The 23,431-nt window shown below is 40.7% G+C and overlaps 1 protein-coding gene across 1 annotated transcript; it reads left to right on the forward strand.

Moving 5' to 3' along the window:
* The first annotated feature begins 1,324 nt into the window (after positions 1–1,324).
* Positions 1,325–23,289, forward strand: LOC146374945 (transmembrane protein 150A). Its single transcript, XM_084947738.1, has 8 exons — positions 1,325–1,702; positions 2,059–2,284; positions 7,015–7,062; positions 7,954–8,040; positions 9,087–9,154; positions 14,395–14,522; positions 18,621–18,798; positions 19,447–23,289. Exons 2-8 carry the CDS (start codon positions 2,220–2,222, stop codon positions 19,707–19,709), a joined length of 837 nt encoding a protein of 278 aa, XP_084803864.1. The 5' UTR covers positions 1,325–1,702; positions 2,059–2,219; the 3' UTR covers positions 19,710–23,289.
* The last annotated feature ends 142 nt before the right edge of the window (positions 23,290–23,431 follow it).

Consider the following 23,431-nt stretch of genomic DNA (forward strand, 5'->3'; position numbering starts at 1 on the left):
TTACACATTTTTTGTGAAATTATTAGGAACTGCCCAAGAATTTAAATATAGTCATCTGTTGGACATTGGCAAAGTAGAAGAAAGTATTTAGATTTTTAACTCATTTAAAACATATAATCCTACCTTAAATAACTTAACAGCGAAAAGGTTGAACAATCAAAATATAATTAAAGTACCTTAAGTAAACATATTCAGACATTTTTATGTCTATATGTTTTTGATGTTGCAAAGAACGCCAATTTCACCGATAGTGTTCTGTGGCTTGATCTACAATAATAAGTAGCTAAAGCTGTCAAATAAATACTATAGCGCATTCAAAATATAGTTGAATAAAAAAAGTAACATAGTATGAGAATACTAAAAAATATATACAGACAAAAATAAATATTACAAATACATTAAACCTAAGTAAAGTATATGAGTAAATGTTACATTCCTGGTGGTCCTATCCATGCTCTCACATGTTGCTCATGTGTTGTACACCTCTGATTGAACCACTGGCTGTGATAAAGTTTGACCAGCCATCTATTCCACGTGGTCATATAAGTCTGGAAAGCTCCAGTGAATTATCAGAAAACAGATAAAACATTTAGGGCACTGGTTATCTTACTCTGTGTCATAGACATTATAATGCTGCAGTTTTTGCAATCTAAACTATGATATCACGTTATATGAATATATTACATGATTGCTGTTTTAGATGGAAAGATACGTGGAGACGGTGTAAAAAGGATTTGTCTGCTGTTTTTAACGGCGCTTTGATATGTTTTTTGGCCCTGATGCGTCTATCTTTTGTACTAATGAAGTTATAGGAACTGATCAGAAAAGAATGGGGGAAAAGGTTTTGCATATTTTATTAAATATGCTGATTCGTAATTGATTTTTTCACAGAAGGACCCACCACAGATTATTTATAGCTGACAAATGAAAATATTAATTCGTTAAAGCTGCAGAGGGCAGCAGAAACAAGTTTTGTTTAAGGGGCTCGGTGTCTCAAGCTCATTCACACATGTTGTATATAAACAGAGAGTTACACGGTGCTGACGTAATGACGAAGACGTGTGTCTTTACAATGAGATAAGAAAGCACGGGAGAAAAAACACACACATGCACACAAAAAAGAAGAAAATGCAAAAGCTTCCAGGTTGTACTCAGAGCCCTCTATTCTGGCCGTACCCTCTTCCTATCTTTAACAGCGAAACACTTTCGTTGCTAGGAAACGGACAGGTTCCAAGTGTAGTAGAGCTACTCTCAGGGTGAAAGGAACTGATTTAAAACAGTAATATTCAAATTACAACATGGTGTGGATGTAATTGCTATTTTATAATTTAAAACTTTGTCCAAATACGGTAGGACAAACTTGTCTTCTTGAGCTTCCTCCGCGCTATCCCGCCCACACGTGCGTAACCAAATGTGGGCGGAGTCAAACAGCTGGATACTCGTGGCGGCTGAGATACAGCGGGACTGGCTGCTGTGAAGCCAGCCTTCCCCCCACTCATTTCAACGCGAACACGGCTAACCGACGTCCCATCTGCTCTGGAAAAATCTACATACTCAAGTAAAATTAAAGCTAAGTCGTGATAGTTTTTTGGGGGGGTTGGGGGTGCCAGAGTTGCGGAGGACACGCCGGCGTACTCAAAGTTTTCATTTTCCTAAAAAGAAAAAAACAATCTGCATTTGCTAGCTTACAAGGAGGCAGAAGGTGAGTTGTCACAGATTTACCTTTGATGCTTGTTGTTGCTAGCTAGAAACAGGAAGGTGGACAAAAAAACCCGTCGCATTTGAAGTGTAAGCGGTTAATGTGTTCACCCCGAACCCCCCCCCCCCCCCCCCCAAACTTATAAAATGTTGTTGAACATTTAAGAAAAGCAGAAAACTAAAGCTTTACGAAAGCAGGATTATGTAAGGTAATGCACCCTGCTGATCGATGTAAATTAAATTGCTGTGGTCACTAATAGCTTGTTCTTGATAGTTTACTTAATCATTTAATGCTGATGAGTAGGTGAATGCTCCTAATCAACCTCACGGAACAACCCTATCGATCCTCTCATTCACTAGCTGAAAAGAGACATCTGTCCTGCCGCTGTCCCATCTACCGTCCTCCATCTTCAGGAAAATGAATCGGTGCACATGTCAGTCACACTCAGATAAATGTTAATCCTACTTGAGAAGACATTGCTCAGCTGGCTGGAGAGGAAAAAGAAGAAAGGTGCTGGAAGATGTCTCTGTGGATGATACTACCTGTTAGCCTCCCTGTCCTGACCATCACTGGGATATGGGTTGTGTAAGTATTGTCTGTTTTTTTCCCCTTTCTTTCTTTTTTTTTGACATCAGAAAAGTTTAAAATCTATGTAAATGTTCTAAGGTTTGACATCTGGATCTATACCCTGTCCATAACTTTAAAAATGACAAAATACAAATTAAGAATTGGAATCATGTTGTAATAAAAATACTCTTCGATACCCCGGCCTCCTCTCCTGCCTACAGGAGCGCAGCACTACATATTTACCCTGAATTCCTGGGAGCCATGGCAATTGCATGTGGATTAACTCTTTCCAGTAATGATCCGGGATTATCACCATTCACCTTAAAATCAGACATGCAGGTTTGCAGTAAATCTTAATTATCTGTAGTACAGTATCTGAGCAGATGTGCCGGAGAGAAACCCTCCTGGTTATACTTGGGCTGACAGCTCTTCTCTCTGTTCTATTATTTTGTTGGGACAAGGAATGCAAACCCCAGGGGAGAGAGAGACAGATGGCCCAATTCCAAATTGTTGTAGTTCTGAATCAAGGCTATGTGCTGCATCACTGATAAGTTGCATGGAGACTAAACAGCCTAATCAAGCACCAAACTTGAGACCATATGGCAATTAATGTTGTGGTGTGTGTGGCTACTCAACAGTCCAATCAGTAGTGTGTATCCAGGTGTAGCGGCTTAATGTTTCCATGCTGATTTGAGAACATGAAGGTGAAAACCAATCTGTCTAGTTTGGGCATTTTTTTCTGAGCAGAAAGCTGATCTGAGTTCAGATGCTGAGAGCTGCAGACTGCCAGCCCCTTTACACCCATTTCCTTCCTGTTACCTTGACAAGGGCGCCTTGTTTCTAAGAGCAGTCAAGGGTCTTTTTCAGACTTGGGGAATGTCACAGAATGTGGCATGTTGCATAACTCCTGCTTCCCAGTGTGGATGACTGGGTGGGAGTAAGGTAAATACTGGAAAGGGGTGGGAAAGAACGTAAGCAGAATTTTCACTCAGTATCTGGCGCCCATGCCAAGTGTTTTCTGTATCAAGTTGGACCACCAAGAAGTCTTGGCTTCTGTTTCTCAACTTTTATCAGTCAGTCAGTGTATTTGCATATGTGTCTTTTATGTTATCCAGCAACCATGCTGTAGAAGCAATGGGAGTTTAACTAGTACTTGCCAAATTTATCTATAGTTTATTGGCTCACACATTTTTCTGAGGTTATTTTTGTAGAGCTTTTGGGACTTTTCATTGTTAAAAAAACACACAAAACCCCAACAAAAAAAAGATTTTTCCATCGAAGTCTTTCTTTATGTAGGACTTGGTCCTAAATAAAAAAACAGGGTCTGTTCCACTTAACATTGCTTAAAGGCACATGCAATTACAGCCATTGCTGAGCTTTGATAGGGGTCTAATTATATAAACAAACCTATTATTACTTAGCCTCTGCTGAGCACATAAAGCGCTGGTTTAGTTCCAGCTATAGCTAAATAAGTTCACTTTATTTAGAAGCTCCCCAGAGCTGCAGATGCTGTTCTAGCTTTAGAAGCTGGCCAGATGTATAAAATACACCCCCAAAATCAGGGAAAAATGTAACAACCTAAGCTTTCTTTTTCCTGCATTTTTTTTCTAGATTTTTGATTTTTGTTTTTGTCTTGTTGGTACCATTTGTAGTGTTCAGCACATATGGAAAGGAAGCAGACAAAAATGAAAGGTGTGTGTTTGTTACTGTGTTTCTCGAAAGGCTTAAATGTCTATCACCGTATTTTACGCCTGAAGGTACACATTGGCACATTTTCCTTTGCAAGATAATCATAAGTTAATGTGGTATCGGAGAAAAAATTCTCGAGTAAATCGTAGCATTCATAGCAAGACTTTTAAGTCTTATCACACACTCAATAGATAAAAGGGACGACATGGTGCACTTTTGTTTCTGTTCCTTTATCATAATCAAAAGCTGGAAGTCTTCTTTCACTCACAGTGATGGATTTCCTCAGTGCTACAGCGGCGCTCTTTACACGGTGATTGATGTGTCTTTAACCCTCTGTGGTCTCTCCTGTTCTGTGTACCTGGAATACACCTAAATGAATCATTTGTTTGTTAGCTGAAATCTCGGCCTGCAATTTTGAAAAAAACGGTCGGACCTACATAGTTTTTGTGTGTTGTAGCTTGCTGACTTTCATCTACAGTGAGAGATCCATGGGAACAGTAAGATGCAACCAATGGAAAAAATCCCAGAGGGTTATTGCCCCCATCTAACCAGCCAGCCAAGTGTTGACAGCCTTTACAGCAGTCAAAACCAGCTGTGCATTTCACTAAGCAAATGCAGTGTTAAAAAGCTGGTAGCAGGATTAATTTCACACTTGAAAGTTAACTAAAAATAGATTCTCCAGGCGTTTCTTTTCTAACAACAGCTGGTGCCCTCAGATTATTTTTCAATGTTGTAGAAATTAATAGACACATTGTTTTAATAGTAATGATAGCTATGCTCAGACTAATATTTTTGCCTGTTATCTTGACCTTTTGGACAGTCACACCTATCTTGCGTGTGATCATTGGATAGGAGGTGCTAGCTGGCGATTTCCAAGACAAAGATGTAAACAGACACTGGTGACAGAACTGCCATGTATGATACTGGGTTTCACTCCGTGTCCAAGTTCTATATAGCTGTGCACACCATGCATAAGAAAAAACTGTCCACCTGCTCAGGTTGGACAGCCCGTGTTTTCTGAATCTGATATTGTGTCGACACATGAAATTGTAGCAGATACTGTGTAGTGGAAATAATTTAATACCGCTATTTTTAACGTTGTGAAATATGTCTTGCTTTTGATTTCTTGCTTGTGTCTTTGGGAAATATCTCTGTCCTTTAAAGACTGGCCTGTGAGTAGGATATTATCAGCCATGGAAACATTCCTGATTGGTGCTTAACCTCTTGCTGAACTAGGACTGCATGCAAAAATGAGGAAAGATACTCTGTCTGTATGACTCGGTCTTCCTGTGGTTTTCTGGCTGTTACAAATAGTGTTTTTACTGTTGCATGTGAATAACAAGGTTATATGTGATTGTTGCATGTCCTTCCTGAAATGCCCACATAGAAATGTGGCTAAAACGATGCTGCAAAATTATACTATAGTTACAAGTAAAAATAAAGATGATGTGGGATATGTAAACACCTCAGAAACCTGAGTTTCCCATAATTTCTTTCTGCATGTGCATATTCGTCCTATCTGCATATGCAGTTGTGTAGGACTTGAGCAACAGAGCAGACACAGTTGAGCTGCACATGTTTGTGGTGAGGACTTAATCACAGGACTCACAGTTATATAGCATTTTCTTCAGCCATTCAAAACCACACGCTGGACATCTGGCCCTTTAATGTGGCCTCTGTATCATTAGCTGAAAATGGATTGTTATGTGAAAAATATGTCTTTTAAGTATTCCAAGGCAGGGTCACAATGTCAGGTATAATAATGCAAGTGGTCATTGCAGCCCGATTGAAGATGTTCCAGTTATAGAGTTTATCTGTAGCCTGTGCAAAAGGGGATTTTTGTGGCCAGCACTGGTCTCAATATTTTAAAATCTTAATTAGAAGATAATATAAAGTAAACGGTTAGCACTGTTGCCTCACATGAAGAAGGTCCTGGGTTCAAAGCAAGCTTTCTGTTTGGAGTTTGCAGATTCTCTTTGGGTACTTCTGACACCTCTTCCAACTTCCTCATACAGTCCAGAGGCATGCAGTTAGTGGAGTTGGGTTAATTGGTGATTCTAAATTGCCCACATGTGTGAATGCCAGTTCAAACGATTGTCTGTCTGTGTTGCCCCACAACAGACAGGCAGACCCGGTCTGTCCAGGGTCTACCCCGCTTCTCCTTTCACATCTCCTCCTGCATCCCTGAATTGATGACAAGCGGAAGAAAATGGATGGATCAATATATTTAACATTGGTGTTTGTGTTTAGTGCTGACATATACAGATATTATGTTACTTATGTTAGATTGTTGACCTCTGTATGGCCGCGGTTGGTCAGTATCCTCACCATAGTCATACCACTTTGACAAAAATGAGCCATTTGTGGTAAATGGTAAATGGAGGTTCTTTAATAGTGCTTTTCTACTCTACATAAGCACCCAAAGTGCTTTATACAGCAGTTTCAGATAAAGGGTAAGAAATGGTGAAAAGTCAGCTCAACTGTTCCTGAAAGTTAAACAGGTGCAGGTGCAGGATTTTGGGTCACCCTGAAAGTTCAATAAATGAAAAGACCTGAAGTCATATGTAGGTAATTTTCAGTCATATAAAATCATCACTGTAAATAAGCGACCACACGAGAAATGCTACTGCAAAGACATGACAGATATGCAAAAGGGTTTTAGTGAGCTTAACAGTTGATGGCTACGTGGTTTTTACATAAATCTGTTCAGGATTCATGTTCACTGTGATATTACGTTTCCTTGCCTTTATGGTCTGTCTCACCTCCTGACAGTCTAGCGTCACAGTAGTGTCAGGTTATTATGTTAGCTGTGGCTTTTGCATTGAACTCCCCTCTGCTTTTCACTTGAATTCAATGACCTAAAAAGACTTCCTATTCTGAGGCTGCATGTGAGAAGTATCTTTTTTTCCTACCACTACCACTCTAACGGCTTTTGCCGTATGTATGCTCATTGAGTCAGTTTAAATTTACAGTGTATGCTAAAAATATAAAATAACCGTTCCCAAAAAAAAGTAACTGTTCCCTTTGATTTTGGCTAATCATTTCCTTTTCCTTTTTAGCTATGCCATGGCCCTTTACAACCAGCACGTCTGCCCTGTGGAAAACTGGTATGTTGACATCTATTCTGTATTTTGCTGATCCCTACAGTCAGTCTTGACCTTTGTAACCTTCCTTGCACCTCTTTTGCAACAAGAGCCAGTGAGAATAATTTCCTGCTCAGTCGGCTGAAAAACGTTTGAGAGACTCATTAAAATCCACTCACAGTTCAGTTCAGTTCAATGTTATTTACTTAGCGACAAGTCACAACAACAGTTACTGCAAGGCACTTTATATTGTAAAGTAAAGACCACTACAATAATACAGAGAAAACCCCAACAATCAGACAAACCCTCATGAGCAAGCACTTGATGACAGTGGGAAGAAAAAACTCCCTTTTAATAAGAAGAAACCTCCTGCATAACCAGGCTCAGGGAGGGGCAGGCACCTGCTGCAACCGGATGTGGTTGAGGGGAGGGAGGTAGGAGAAAGACACACTGTAAAGCAGAGCCAGAGATGAATATTAATCTAGAAAATCAGCACAAATCTAAAGCTGTGATGCTGAAAAATTTGTCGTTGCTGTCAGATCGTGTGCTTTGCTGCTCTGGATGCTGGGCTTGTTTCGGACAAGCTGAGGTTAATCTCCACGAGCAGAGCTAGCATTTGATGACACAGTGGTTTTCTGCCTCTTTGACACACCAACCCTAAAAACAAAAGAAATCCTGGGTGTGATCGCACAAAATGGTGCTTAATATACAGTTACTGTACTGTGGTTTAACAACAGACTGTATTATACAGCTTCTCATATATTTTTACTAGACCCAGTGAAAAAAATCAGGAATATGTCTTTGCTTTGTTAGCTATTTTCCACTGTGTGTCCACAGCCTAAAATAAACGCAATTTTTCTCAATTTTTTTAACATTTGCTTTTGCGTTTGTTTGTTTGGTTGTTTTTTCTTTCAGGTTGTATAACCAGTCATGTGAGGAGGAGCTGTATTTGCAGCGCGGGCCATCCTTGTGCTGCACACTAGACAATGTACCTCTCATCAGGTCAGTGAGATGAAGTCGTACCTCATGTCCGTCTCTTCTCTGCCCCTTTGCTTCTGCTGAGTCAGAACAGGAACACTGTCCCATTGTTTTGCGTGACCCCTGTCGGCACATTGTTGATTTAAAAAGAAAAAAAGCGAGTGAGGAGAATGAGACGTTTCTTCTGTGTATGTGTGTGTGTGTGTGTGTGTGTGTGTGGAGTGTGTGTGTGTGCATTCTGAAAATAACTTGTGGCAGAAATATCCTGCCTGCCACCGTGGCAGTTTGGAGGCAAAACACGGGCCTACGTTCAGCCATGTAAACACACATACGCACACGGAGGAGTCGGCTTACAGTCCAGAGGAAATCAAGACACTCCTGCTTCTTTGTTTGGGTTTTTGGCCCTCTCAGCTTTCAACATCAAAGACATGTTGTACCACATAGCCACAGTGGCTTTCATTTAACAAAAAAACAAAGCATAAAAAAAAGGAAAACCAGAAAAGATAATCTCCAACGATAATGACCCCACCACCACCACCACCACTACAAATCAAGTGTGCAGCTACAGTTTAACACAGAAAATTAATCTTTAATATAGCAGCGCTGTTGTTGCTAAGCAGTCGAAGCAGAGAAGGTGGAAGAAGCATTTTTCTTAATCTGTGTTAAATGCCGCGCTGTTGGGTAAAAATAAAACGGACCTTCGAACAAGCCATAGATGAAAGAATTGTTTAAAATGTATTCATGTCAGCTTTAGTCTAATGAACTGTGCGTTTTGATCCATGTAGTGAAGAATGTGTGTATGACTTGAGTCAGCTGAGAGGGCTTTGGCTTCAATGGGAGTCTGGGCACAGACAGCCAGTGTTGACTGTCTCTGAGTTTTCCCTCCTACAAACATTTCCCATTCTTAGAATAAAAGCAGCAAGCAGTAGGTGAAAAGTCAAACACTTGACTTCAGGATGTGAGGAACAGCCATAGAGTACCTCTGGATGTGTTGATGGTTGGAGGTGTAGGCAGTGGTGCATTGTTTTGCGGTATTGCTCTGATTGTTTTCTTGTAATTGTTTCTTGCAGTAAATGTGGGACTCTTCCTCCTGAGAGCTGCTTCTTCAGCCTTATCTGCAGCACGGGCTCATTCATGGGTAAGGCATCATAAGGCATGGCTCAGGACACATTAGACTGGCTTATATTAACTGTGTAAACCAGCACGCTAAAATTTCAAGACACACCTGCATTCACACTTGCAGAAAATAGCCTATAATTTAAATGAATGTCATCTTTTAAGTATATATTGTCACATTTTGATAGCATATTTGTTGTAGCTGGCGCTAACACGACACCTGCAGTTGAGTTAGTTATAGTTTGCTCCTCACAAGAAAGCAATCAGACCCTTGGGTACTTATTAATATAGTACACTTAATTCTTAGTCTTTACATTTTGTGCAACTGCAGTTATAATGTGTGCTTGCCACAGAATCCCAAGGCACACCTGAACATGCCTCTAGCCACAACAATGGAAACCTCTGGCGTAGACACATGCTAGAAGAAGGGCAGCCAGGTCAACAAATGAATGTACATAAGCATATTTATTGAAGTAGACACATTGTATTTCCCATTGTAGAAATAGAAAAAGGAAGGGGCTTGTTTGCCTAACAATGGTAAGATCCCTGGTTTGATTCCTGGAGATGACACAAATCCCTTTGGGTTTGTTTCAGGAAGGGTGTAAAAGTCAATCAGATTACACATATGAAGCTGCCCAATGTGGCGACCCCCCCTGTGAATAAGAGAGAAGCTGAAAGCAAAAATGAGCTGTAATACAGAACAAGTCCGAGCACAGATGCAAAGAAAACACTTGTGTCTGAAAGAAAGAATGAGCTCCCAATTGCTGGTCTGCATGTTTTCTGTGAGTGCTGCTGCCCTCCGTTCACTGGTGGCTTTGACTGGCCCGATCTTGATAATGTTTTCCAGCTGTGGTTAATTTTCTAGCTGTGTGTAAAAAGTTACTGTGCTTTGTTTTTATCCAAGCCTCTAGCAGCTATTTTTCTGTCTGACTGTGAGACTCTGGACATTGTAAGCTGTCTTTTTGAGATGCAAATTGTAGCTCTGGTCTTTGCTTGTGACAAGAATGGAGGAACTTTGCAGCATTGTATACTGTATGTGTATGCAATGCTGAAAAAGGAGGCAGATGGTTGCATTTCAGGAGCTGCCCTTGTGTACTTACAGGCTTTTTCCAGGCTCTTAACAGACCCATTAGGTGGTGAATACACACCTGAGTACAACTGCTGCACACATAGTTAAAGAAGTATTTCTATTATCTGATAAAGAAAAGTATATTGTTTGCTTGAGTAAATAAGACCCCACTTTTGAAAATCTTTTGCAACCTGATTTTTCCTTTAGAGGGAGGTTATATGCATAAAAAACCACTGAGAATCTTTAAAATCGGTACATAATATTATTGGTGTCAGAGAAACACACCTTGGCTAAACACTGCCCTTTGATTTTTGTGTTTTATTTCACAGGTAAATTATGTGGCAGTGAGAAAATGTTGCAACCACTGTTGCTTCATCATGATGATGGATTTTATCTGGCTTAGTTAAGATGTAGCTCTGTAACTTTTGTTTGAAACATGTTTACCTAGAATGACTCTTTCATAATATGTATGCAGTATAAGTGTGAAATAATGGTGTGTGGTGCAGGATTACCTCCACCACTTCCGCGCACAGTGACTGTTAAACAGTTTTCATCTAAGTTTCTTAGTTCCTCTTCCTTGTGAATGAAGTTTCTCTTGCGCTCATTGTTAGTCACCCACCAAACCATCAGTGACAGCAACCAAAAGAAAAGATGTCTTAGAAAGTACACAGTGAGTAAAAGAAACAAATCCCTTTTCATTGTGAAAGGATAAAAGCTTGTATCTCTGTCTTTATCATAAATGTGTTTTGAGATATTAGAGACGCACATTTTCCTCCCAGTTACATAAAATGTCAGCTAATATTTTGTTTTCATTAGAACACAGAACTTGAGCTGAATCAGTTAAGGAAGTGGGAAAATTAGCATGTCAACATGTTTCAGATTTTGATATTTGCTGTTTTCTTTGTTTTCCATGACAGTAAGCTGACTATATTTCTAATTAAGAGAATTTAATATGACCGCTCAATAAGTAATTTCAGTGAAACACTCCACCTTCATCCATTAAAGTGTTTTTTGGAGAGCTAATGACAGTTGGGAATTGAAATTCTGCATAATTCCTTCATAATTTCCTCTGCATTTCTATTCTTTTTTTAAAAACAACATAAAAAATTGAGATTTAAGGACCCTCAACCTTGATGTTATTGTAAGTGATGTATCGCTGCTGCATTTGATTAAAAATGATCCATCACATCGTTTTAACTGAGTTCAGTTGCACTTTCACCCACTCGGGTGAATCTGTAAGGTTTGGAAGGTTTAATTTTCTAATTTTTGGCTGCATTTTTTTCCCCTTTGCAATCCCATCAGTCTGTATGTTAATACTGTTTATAAAGCTACCTCTTTTGTCTATACATGAGTATGTTAAGCTGATGTGGTATGTAGCTATACAACTATTTTAAATATTGTGTGCTTAGCTTGGTAGCTCATTGATTTATGTTTTACTTGGAAGGCTGTGTCTGCTATAGTTGGCTGCAGGTGTCACTTCCAAATGGAGTAACATGAACTTGGAGAATTTTATATCGCCCTGTAATTGTTTTTTCTCCTTTTCAGTTCAGTTCCCACTTTTCTGCCAGTGTACACACAAAACATTTGAAAGACAATACATGCTCTCTCTGTCTGCATACCTTCTGTGGGAGACGGTGAAATGTTGTGTTTGGGTTGAAATATAGCCCCTTGTATGGGTGGCAAGGTTTTTTCTACTGTGAGGTGCGAGTGCCGCTGGGTAATAAGCACTTTATGAATGCCCATTAGTTTTAGTGTTAACTCAGCCCTGCGTATGTGAATGCAAAGGCACGTGCAGGGCTATGTATGCATGAGAGATTGTCCACCTTGTTGCAAGTATACATGCAAGATAGAAGCAGCGTGTGAGTCGGTGTCTGTGGGAGCACTTTACTTCCTGCACTGGGCTTCCTGACTTCAGAGCAAACAGCATGAACTTGTAAAGGGCAGCTCTGTGGAAGGTAACAAAGTATTGGAACAGTGTTAGGTGCTGTTGCATGGCATCCTTGGGTAAAATAAGCTGTCACACTGCAGCTTGTTGTAACCTTCGAGTCCAGGTGGCGCTTATGCATGGGACATGAAGCCCTTACGCTGGAGGAGGCCATGACTTTAGTAAACATGCATCATCAGACAAGGATACCAAAAAAAATGCCCACACAAATGTGCCCAGAATAGAAGAAGAAACACTGATTTCCTATAGAGAGAAGCTGCTTGTCCTTGTCTTTAACCTTCAGGCGTAGCTTTCATCATTCCAGGATGACTGCATAATGCCAACAAGTTTAAACACGCTCATTTGTTATGATGAAACACACATTTAGTTGAAACAGAAAAGAATCCACCAGCAGCCAGTCTGCAGCAGGGTGAACGAGACGCTTTAATCTAATGAAAAAGCTGCAGTCGACTTTCCTTTCCCTTCAGCAATACAGCATGTTCTCCATTATAAAAAGGAGCCAATGAGCAGACTGTTTCCGTGCCCGGAGACACAGTTGTTTGTTTTTCCGTGATTGTAACTGAAATCACTTTTGCTGAGTTGATTTGGGTACAGAAGGAAGAAACAGAAGAAAGCTCGCACAAACACAGATACACACAAGTTAGAGCTAGTGAATATAAAAACATAAATAAATCATTAATCAGGTTTTTTTTAATAGCATTACATAACCATGTCTTGGTCTTGCTTGTACCAATGTTTGCCTTTAAGGTTTAAACAAATGTTTTTATTATCAGATTTAATAGCAACATTTCAGTGAGCTCATAGTAAACTTTGCAGATCAGATGGACTTAAAATTAATTCTCCCTCCAAACATCACATTAAAACAGACTGGTTAACATAACGGTGGGAACTTTGCACTATTGTTCTAACAGGAAATTATGCAAGACATAATTTCTCAACATGTGATGCTGAACTCTCTCTATAAATCATATACATACCTAAGCTTTGTGGATGTGTAACTATGAAAAGATCGGCAAAAAAACAAACAAAAAAAAGCTGAAGGCCTTTTTTAAAATCTTTTTTTTCCGTTTGGGCAGAACATTAATAAAATGTAGTATAACTATAATCATGAGTGACTTGGCTGTTGCAGTAGTGTATTATTTTGTGTGTTTTTTTTAAATGAAAAACATTATTTTAATATCATCTTTTTATCTTTGCATCTTGCTGGTGACTCATTTTTCACCCTAGTGTTGCGGCAATTGTGGTGTGGTGATTTCCCCTCAGTAATTTATCCTCAGCATGAGCCAAACAACTATCATCTGGAAGCTTTGCTGTTGTTGTCAAAATCAGAAAATGATGTGAAATATGCATGGCTGACTTTTTTTAACAGCTGCGAAGAAAAGGTCGCTTTAAAACAAAAGATCAGGCCTGGAATCAATAATTGCTACTGCTTCATCCTGAGGTTGTGGCTGGGCTATAAAATGTGTCCGCTCAGTGAGACGCTACTTAAAGCCAGACACGTCACGGCATAGACAAACCCTGGAGACAAAGCTTCAGAGAGGAAGGAAAAATCTATCAATGTAAAGACTCTACGTGGAAATGTTTTTCTTTTCTAGCCATGACCACAGTCTCCATTTGTATTCCCTTTTGGCAGACACAGACCCTCTGAAAAGCTGCCTCTTACACAGACACAGTGACAGAGTTAACATAACACTTTAGTCCCTGGAACAATATATAAGCGTCAGGTCAAGACATGAGGGGCTCCTTGTCCTCACTAATTCTCCCACCCTCCACTTTTCACTCTCCCCATATGCCCCGCTTTCTCCAAGCCCAGTCAGCCTTCATCAGGCACCAGCCGTTAGGAGCCAACAAAGAGAACCCAAATGGGGGTCAGCTCCTCAGTGCTCCAACAATGCACCCAGTCAGAGCTTGTTAGCACATCGGCACTCATCTGTCCCATATACTGTACTTCTTTCCCCTTCACCTTTTAATCGTATGTAGGTTTGGATCGACCCCCACCAAGATATCCTTCTCACTTTCCCGCCATTTTCTGCTTCTCATAGTTTTGAGTCAGAGAAGCTGCTTAACATCTCTGATTTCCTGTAATATAGCTTTCAGGGAGTTCATGTATTTCTTGGCTAAGTGACGTGTGAGAGTGTTTGCGTTAAATTGAAGCCAGGCACTTTTGTATGATAGTCGTCCAAAAAAAGCCAGATGATGCCTTTTCTCCATTTCTTGCATGCAGTGACTTTCATCTCCCTTCTTTTAGTGATGGTGATTGTGCTGCTTCGCTACGCCCACGTCATTGAGAAGCATCAAAACTGTGTCCTGAACACGGCGAGTCTTTGCACGGGCTGGATCTGTGGTGCTGGACTCATCATGGTGGGCAACTTCCAGGTACAGTCTTCTAGTTTTTTTAACAATAAAACACAGAGAGGTCGCTGTAAATGCTGATGAAGACAAAGATTTATGGATACCCAAAGAAATTGTATTCAGTGAAATTAAACACACAGAGACTGAGGCTTCTGTTGTGTAGTCCTAGAGACTGGCTGGCAACCCTTTTGCAACCTCTGGTCACTCAGGAAAAATGTGTATTTCTTGACTGGTTGGTGATTGGTTGCTGGGTACAGTTTCTCACAAAGAGTCTGCTGCGTCCTTGTAATTACTTGGGTCGCTAATGTAGCTGCAATTATTTATAGTTCGAAGAAAAGTTGCCAACTTGTTCTCAAACACTCACCAGCTATTAGTCAAGCTATAGTCAAAAATGTGTTGCACCTTTTCATGTGAAAAGTGGGGTTAGTGTCACACTTTTCATAGCTTCATTACCGGTCTTAGAGTAGTTGGCGGATATATGAGGACAAGTCGGCATCTTCCATGCAGGTTGCGGGCAATGGCAGACGCAATCTCAAGGAGGTTTTTTTGGTGCAGCAGACTCTTTGCTGGGTGAAATTGGTCGCAGCCTCCAGCAACTACATGCCAGCTGGTTGTAAAAAAGCTTTGATGTTCAGATAAAATGTGCAAAATATCGCTGGTTCCTGTTTCATTAATATATTGAGTAATTTCTTTTTGCTAAATCGTGTGGCATGGCTTCATCTCTAGTAAATTCTTTTACACAGCCAAGAAAATAATCTGCTGTATAATCTTTAACATGTCTTTGTTTAACCTGGCTCTTTTTAGGAGTCTTTCTCTTTGCTTCTTTCCATCAATCCTTTTATTTGAGATTAAACACACCTCAATGTTTGTAATGTTAACTTCTTCCTTCATCAGCACAATACTGTTCACAATAATCCTCTTTCTTTGGTCCTAAAACTTCAAGTGAAGAAACTCAACGTGAATTCCTTCTTCTGTTCTCTGGGAAAGAATTTCTTGAAGTTTAAATATTTAGAGCTCTGGCTGGATGCCTAGACAATGTGTGTGTGTGTGTGTGTGTATTAGTACTACCTTTGCTGCGTGGACAGAACTCTGTTTAGACAGTAACATTGTTGCGACCGCTTCAAAGAAAGCGTGCATAATGTCAACTGTTGAGTTTTTGATTAAAAGTCAGCGTACGTGTCAGATTCAGGAAGTGGTCACGGTTAGGGTAAGAAAAGTAAGATCATTTAACGTCCTCTGAGGGGAGGTTATTTTGGTGTTTGACGCTGGGCTGGATATCACTGCAAAATCTTGTTACCATGCTTTAAAAAGGCCGAAATAGTTCATGGGAAAATAAAGAGGGAGAGACAGCCACGGAGAAGGCATTTGATGCTATATTCAGAGTAAAGAGAGGAGCAAAAGTTTTGAAAGAAAATTTGGGTTGTGTTGAAGTAAAGTGAAGTTTCTTAGAGTGTAATATTTCTACAGATGTGACTATTTGGTTAAATTTGATTGTTTGACATGTTAGAGTCTCGGCTCTTTTTACATACTCTTCTTACACGAGTTGTGTATGTGCGTATTGGAGCAGATTTGCAGATGTGGCAGTTCATGCGAGGGTGTAGTTACGGCAACCTCACCTTCTTCCCGCTTTTCCTATGAGGCTCGAGCTCTGCAGAACAGGGAGGAATTTTACGAGAAGAGCCAGGGGGAAGTGAGTCATCAAGTCTGGCCATGCATGGAGAGGAGCTAGGCAGACAGGGTGTGTGTAACAGATGCCCCATCTATAACCAATCACGAGCCTGATCCCTGCGGCCCGCTTCACACACTGCCCTCTCTTGAAGTTCAGGACATTACACAAACCCGCATTTTTAGCATCGAAAACACGTGTACTCAGGATCCACTGGCAAACGCCACAAACAAGTTTGACTCAGAGAAGAGGGAGCAGAGCAGGACTCTGACAGTCAAAATCGAAACAGATCAAAGAAAGCGCAAGAAACACAACACATGGCAGCGTAATCAGCCGCATCAACTGCTTGAGCGCATAGTTGTGTGTTACATAAGCCTTTGGCAGTACAGCTGTGGTGTGGTGGAGCCACGGGGACTTTTCCCGTCAAGCGATCTGATGATCTGGGAAGAGAAGTACATGAATTGTTGATGGAGAAGCACATTACTGCCACACAGAGGTGCCTGAGTGTGACACAGCTGCATGGAAAGCAGCTGTCAGGAAAACAAAGAGAAAAAGAAAAGGGAGTAGAAAAGTTCGTTGGACTGCTAATCTGGATGAAAAAGACTGATACCACCTACAGTCTGAAGGTATTTCCAATCTTATTTGGCTGGAAGATGTCAGGCAAATCAGGAACATTGTCTGAAGTCGCACACCAGTTCCTCACTTAAAACACGTTGGTGTTTCATTCTTCTCTGTTTTTTTCTAAAAGCTCTGGTTTTCAGGTGATGTCGAAAGGGCCGTTGTAATCAGTGGTGGTGCCACTTTCAGTTACAGATTTTCACAGCTATTGTGTATGTCCTGCACAACGGAGGCGAGTCGGTAAAGTCGGTATTTTTCAGTTCATCTCATTTAGTTCTGTTTCCAGAAAATGAAAATAGAGAAAAAAACAACGTTAGGCTTGTTCCCACTGAAACATCGTCACAGCGTTTATCTACCTCAGTCCTTTGAACACTATTACTGCTCAATCCTCAGTGCCTCGGGATTATGCATGGGAACATAAAAGAAACAGTAAAAAGATCTGACTGCTATTTTGTGAAATATCACAGGTGCAGCTCAGTAGTGTGCTGAATTTAGCTGCGGAAAACTCACTAATGAAGGCAGGAGCTCAGAGTGGTTTCAGATAAATATGTGTAGCTATAATAAGAGCTGTTGCTCTTGAGTGCTGCCCAGTCTTCTCTTTATTCTCATTTCCTTCCTTATGCTTTCCCTGTTTGATGTTACACTGCTTTTCACTGCCACACTTTGCTCACTTCAGTGTGCTCACAATCTGCTAATATTGCACCTATATATATCAGCGGCATACATTACCTGGCTGTGATTAGCAGTGATCAGTTGATAGCGTAAACAAACAGGTATTAGTGATTGAATCTGGCACTCCTGGCTGCACACACTCACTCACACACATGCACACAATCAATAGAGCTCACTGTGCAGTGTATGAATTGAGTCTGCAGCCAACACCAGGCGATCGACCTGCCAAATGATAAAAAACGTGCCGTCACAAAGTCAAAGTGATTTTCTCATTAAATAACAAAAACCATTATTTCACTTCACAATACATTGGATCAGAATCCTTATCAATACTGATTTACTGATTAAACCTTTGCAGCTCTAGCGTGGAAAATAGATTAGTCAGAAGAAAATGAAGTTGTTGTTGTGTGTCCAGAGGTGGAGGTGCCACAGTGGAGTAGAAGAAATTGGATTTATTTTACTGTGTGAGAGCTTTACAGCAGATCTCAACTGTTCAAAACTTTTCTTATGCAAGTCTTACGTTGCCACTTCAAGGATCAGCCTACTACACAAGAATGTTCAGCATGTACTGACCAGGCCAATGGGCAAATGGCTTAGATACCAAACTTTGAGGCTATTGCTGTAATGATCCTGGACAATGATAACAAATAGCAGAATTTATACATCTGGCATTAACCATGAAACTATTGTTTTTTATCTGAGCAAATCAGTCAAGTCGTTTAATGTGTCTCTAGCTCAAGTTAATGTACCACAAGATCTCTTATCTACTCAGATCAGTACATCTGAGCTCTCTCTCTGTGTGTGTGTGTGTGTGTGTGTGTGGACCCTTCAGTGGGAGCTGTAGTCACATGCTCCTGAGCGGCTCTTTTGTGTATTGTTTCTTGTGACCAGCAGGGAAAAGGAGGCATTCTCTCGTGTTTCTTGCTGCTGTTGCCTCCTGTACGCTTGCCTTTTGTGTTTCTTTTTTTCTTTTCCCTTTTTACTTAAAGAATCGTAAGAAGCTTCGACCAGAGTTTTAAATACCACTGAAACTGGGCGATGGGGCCACTTCCTGAATTTGCCCACGTCACATTCACTAGATGTTTTTATTTTGTGTTATATCTTTGCGTCAACCCTTTAAATGGCTCCCTTACCTTCTCTTCCTGTTTTCTGTCCTTATATCACAGGTGGATAATGCCAAAATTCTCCACTATGTTGGAGCAGGCATTGCCTTTCCCACCAGTATGCTGTTTGTGTGCCTGCAGTCAGCGCTGACGTACCGACTGGCCAAAACCCAAGGGGAGTACAACTTGGCCCACCTCCGGCTCTGCATGACCCTGCTGGCCTTCGTAGCCTTGGTGCTCAGTATCCTTTCCAGCCTCTACAGATGGCTGCCCTGAAGCTTAAGGGACTAAGCATCCCCTTTGACCTCTTTTCATCAGATATTTTTATTTATTATTTCATGCAGTTAGTCCCTGGCACCTCTTTAGCAATGACATAAAACAGCAAGAGTTTTTAACTCTATAATTGCACGATACAGTGACCTTTTTACCAGATATTAATGTAGTGCATTAACGCCAGTCTCGTGTCTGCTTCAGACAGTTTTGGAAGCACGCAGCAGGAAATCTTGGCGCACTCCAGCATATTTCATAGTAGGAGGTGGAAGATTAAAGACCGACTTAAGTCCGATCCAATATGTCTGTCAGCTGATATCCATCTAGAGAAGTTACAGTGCATGTGGGAAAAACATATTAGCCTGACCTACAGTACAGATATACAGTAGCTGTAGCCTGGGCCTGTCTCTTCATGGGTAACATAATCAACATGTGAGCACTTGTAAAGCTCACTAATTAACTCATTGTATCTTGTTTACTTAACCTGGACAAAAACTGAGTGTTTAATCTGCATCGTGCAGGTGAGTGGGGGCGTGTCCACGACTGCTTCCTGTTGGGGCGTTTCAGCTTTAGGTCCTCGCATTGCTTTGCTGCTGTTTTCCTTAACCGTGTGTTTCAGGTGGTGTTTTTTTCTGTCAGGAGAGCTTCGTCCTGCAACACGCCTCGGCCATCTTCGAATGGGTGTTCTGCATCATCATCATGCTTTTTTATGGGACTTTTGCCTTCGAGTTTTCCGGCATGTCAGGAGATACAATGGTGGTGCTGGCGAGAGGAGGCTCCCTGGGACCTGCTGGGAGAGAACACAAGATGGATGCGCTGGGAGGGCCCGGTTTGCACTCACAACCACATCCACACCAACCTGAAAGCATGTCCATGCTGTAGCCTCCTGGCACACGTTGATGCCACACAGTTGCCTCATTTTATTCCTTTCCAACTCTAGTCTGAATTATTCATTTCCAGCCGTGTTCGTCTGAAGGTTTGAAATGAACCAGGCCAGTGCAGCAGCCGTTCAGAGCGGGCGTAGCTCTGCTGCAGTTTATATTTACGTCAAACTTTGTGTCTCGGAAGAACTTGTTTGCATTTTGCACATTGCACAGGCGTGCAAAACCAAATTTTCTCCCTGCTCATGGCTGTGCTCAGTGACCATCAGAGGAGCGTTTTGGGAATCAGATCATGGAGTTCTTGTGAATCCGATGGCCTCGGATTTAGATGACTGCCGCGATGTGTTCAGAGTGTGTAAGAAGTGAAGGCTGCTGGACAGCCCAGCTGACAGTATTACAGTGGGAAGGTGTCACAGTGTTTCAATCCTGGAAACAGAACAGGGCGGCAGTTTGCATTTTTCATCACGTAAACCTCTGTTAAGCAATATTTTTGATGTTAAGTCACGTCTTTGTAATTAACACCCTACAGTGTATAGATCTTCTTTTGTTTTTTACTGTTTTGGTTATTCATTCTGCATACTCATCTGCACATTACCTCCCTTCCAAAGCCACGTGTAAAGCTAAAATATTTCCGTGGAGCTGGTTGACCAAAGCTAATCAGAAATAATATTATCTGGTGGACATCAGAGTAGTTCTGAGCTCTGCTGTGCATCTCATGAGCTTGCATTTAGATATGAGTGTCATTTTGTTTAAAATGCTTATTGCAGCATTAAAGTTTGTGCCATATATGCAAGCCTAATATTGCTGTTAAAGTATCAGACCGCATGGACTTATTGTTTCCGGACTATTCGGGTGACGTTTCATGTCTTTATTTAAACTGTGTTAAAAAATTCAGTGAGCTCTGAGTCACATAAATCTTCTAATTAAGACTGAAAAAATACACCCTTCCCCATTCTTCTTGGGATCCATAGACTAGATCAATGCTCAGCTCTTAAATAATGCTGGATTGAACTCCTTCTCTGTAAAAGAATATGAGGGAGAGGTGACACAGTGTCGAGAGGCCAAATATGTACCAGCTAATTCAATCCAGAGCACTGGCTTTATTGAGTTTAGTGATGGGGCATTGCACGTGTTTTCAGGTCCTATAGGCAGAGGTCTGCATCTTATTATTCCCACATGCAGGAGGAGGAGAACATGTTCTTATTGCTTTAGCTGCTTCCTTTTTTTGTGAAGCTCGAAACTTCGCACAGGTGGAGATGCCTCAGCACGTCAAGCTGGTGTAGTGGGATAAAGGGAAAAGGATTTGTATAATGTAAGACATGGTGGAGATGGACTGTCCTGCTTCAGTGTTAACGTGTTATTTTTCAGTATGTGCCAAATACAAGTCTGCCTATGGCATTGGTGCTAATACACAAATAGGCCTTACCTTGTTTTCTCTTACTTCAGTTGTGATTACAGCAAAGCAATAAGAAGAGACATGAGGTAAATCGGTGACTCTGAGAGTGAGAGCAGGGACAGAAGGTTAGCAATACCAGCACGTGGAGAAATGCTCCATGCTTGCTAACATCTGTGCATAATTTTCTCAAGCTTTGAGGAGGCAGAGGCTTTACAACAGTAGTACTTTATGTAATTGGCCATCAGCACATCTGGCCACATGTCGAGCTGAGATGTTGTTTGTGTAATTTGTCCGCAGATTCACAGTATGTTACTGAAAGTAGTTATTCACTATCAGGCTGAATGTATCAGACTAGACTGAACTAGAGTGATGGGGAAGCCTGCGCACGCTGCTCTGAGGCCGGAGCTGAAAGCGACACCAGCTGCAACACTGAGCACTTGCTTCTCTCTGCTGGTCACACTGCTTATTGCATGTGTTAAGCTCACATGAGGGGTTTTTTTTCTACTTGAAAAATTGTCCGTTTTTTCTGCCCACAGTCAGAATACTAAGACCAACTAATGTTTTTATCCTTTTATTTCATAAAGGTGGAGGCTCAACTCCAGCCTGAGCTTCTGCCTGCGACAGTATGAGGTTCCTCCGAGAAACCACATTAAACATTCAATACATTTGAAACGTTCACTAAAATAATGGTGCTAATCATTTCACATTTACTTAAAGTACTTAATCCGACGTCATGGTTTGTGAATATTCCCTATTTCTAGCTGACCACTACAAAAAAAAGAAACATTACATTTCTTTTAAATCTTCACATTCGCCATCATTCTCTTCATTTCATAACTCATTCTTCCTCATTTATGGATCTATCTGATCTCTACACTCAGGAAAACATTACCACACCAGCTGTGTTCTTTGATTCAAGGCCTTTGGCTTTCTGCCGTCTTTGTTTAAATTTCATTTTTGTCAATGGGATTCCTTGTGTACATTTGTTTCTTTGTGTAGTATAGGTGCAGCTGTAAGACTGATGATTAGCCATGACGTAATAGATTATTTTTGCTAATCAAGACTCTGTTAAATGTGCGAGAAAACTGAGCTCACTCGTGCAATCGAGATCATTGGCGAGAGCCTTCTGACTAACAAGAACCCAACACTCCTCACAGCACCCCACTCTCAGTTACACAGCTCCCTGTGCCTTATGTGCTGTTTTGATCATGGAAACCAAAGAGGTCACAGTTGTAAATTCTATTTTGATGAAGAGTCATATGATTGTATCCATTTATGCCTTAATATTCAACAAATAAAAAAAAAACAAAAAAAAAAACAGCAAACGTTGAATCCCAGTGGCTTCATTACACAACATGAGCACAAAGAACCAGAAAACGGTTCTCTAATCTTTTTTTTTTATTGTTTAATTATTTACATTATCCAGTTTCATTGACAGAAGGTGACACTCATAGATAAGACATTAAACAGAGGAAAACTCCTATAACAAAACAGTGTCAGCTGTAGGTGAACTTACAGGTTTGGTACACCACCAAAACGTCCTGAAGCTCTACAGACTAAGTTTTTTGTTTCTCTCTTAAGACTTTCTTAATCCCATCAGAAGTGCTTCTCAAGGATCTAATTACATACTCTGTCATTAATAAATGCCAAAAAGCTGGGCCAAAATGAAATATTCTTAAAGGTATTTTTTAAAGAAGTGTGATATATGCTAGCGTGTGCTTCTAAAGTTGTAAAACACAGCAAATTTAAGACATCGGTGGTCCGCTAAATGCTAACGGATTCAGACTAAGATTCAGACTTCTAATTATTTGCTAAGTTGAGCCACATTTACAGCAGAAAGCCCGCAGATACTAAAGAAAAAAAAAGAAAGGCTGAAATAGCCGCAAGGCTATTTTACATTTTGACTTATAATTTATGCCTCCAGAGATCCGAACTTGACCTGTTATCTCACACAGTGGGAATGGTAGTAGTGCAAACAGCTTCCTGTGGCACGTTTACAACAGTTTTTTATAGTCATGACAATACGGTTTCTTAAGCCACGTTTTTGGTTGAGCAGTAGTTACACCTCTTACAATAATATGGCAGCCACTGAGGGAATACACATTTTGTAATAGCACCTTTTAAGAATAAAGCACTGAACTTGTGTAAGTATACTGCCCCCCTCCCAAAAAAAAAAAAAAATTCACAGCTTTGAGGTAAAACACTGCTGCTAGTGATGTGGAAGTATTTATATTTTACTATGTACTGTCCCTTTACTTTACTGACTTTGACTAGTGATTGTATGTGTATTTTTAAAGCACCGATACCTGGATGTTATTTGGCCTCGG

This window comes from Perissodus microlepis, chromosome 13 (assembly GCF_051167445.1).
Source record: "Perissodus microlepis isolate ML-2025 ecotype Zambia chromosome 13, ASM5116744v1, whole genome shotgun sequence".
Lineage (NCBI taxonomy): Eukaryota > Metazoa > Chordata > Actinopteri > Cichliformes > Cichlidae > Perissodus > Perissodus microlepis.

Bases quoted from the DNA above. Each gene is read 5' to 3' on its own strand.
- LOC146374945 (XM_084947738.1), top strand. From the start codon at position 2,220: ATGTCTCTGTGGATGATACTACCTGTTAGCCTCCCTGTCCTGACCATC. The intron at 2,285-7,014 runs GTAAGTATTGTC...TTTCCTTTTTAG, and splicing joins ATCACTGGGATATGGGTTGT to CTATGCCATGGCCCTTTACA. The intron at 14,523-18,620 runs GTACAGTCTTCT...CTTATATCACAG, and splicing joins TCATGGTGGGCAACTTCCAG to GTGGATAATGCCAAAATTCT.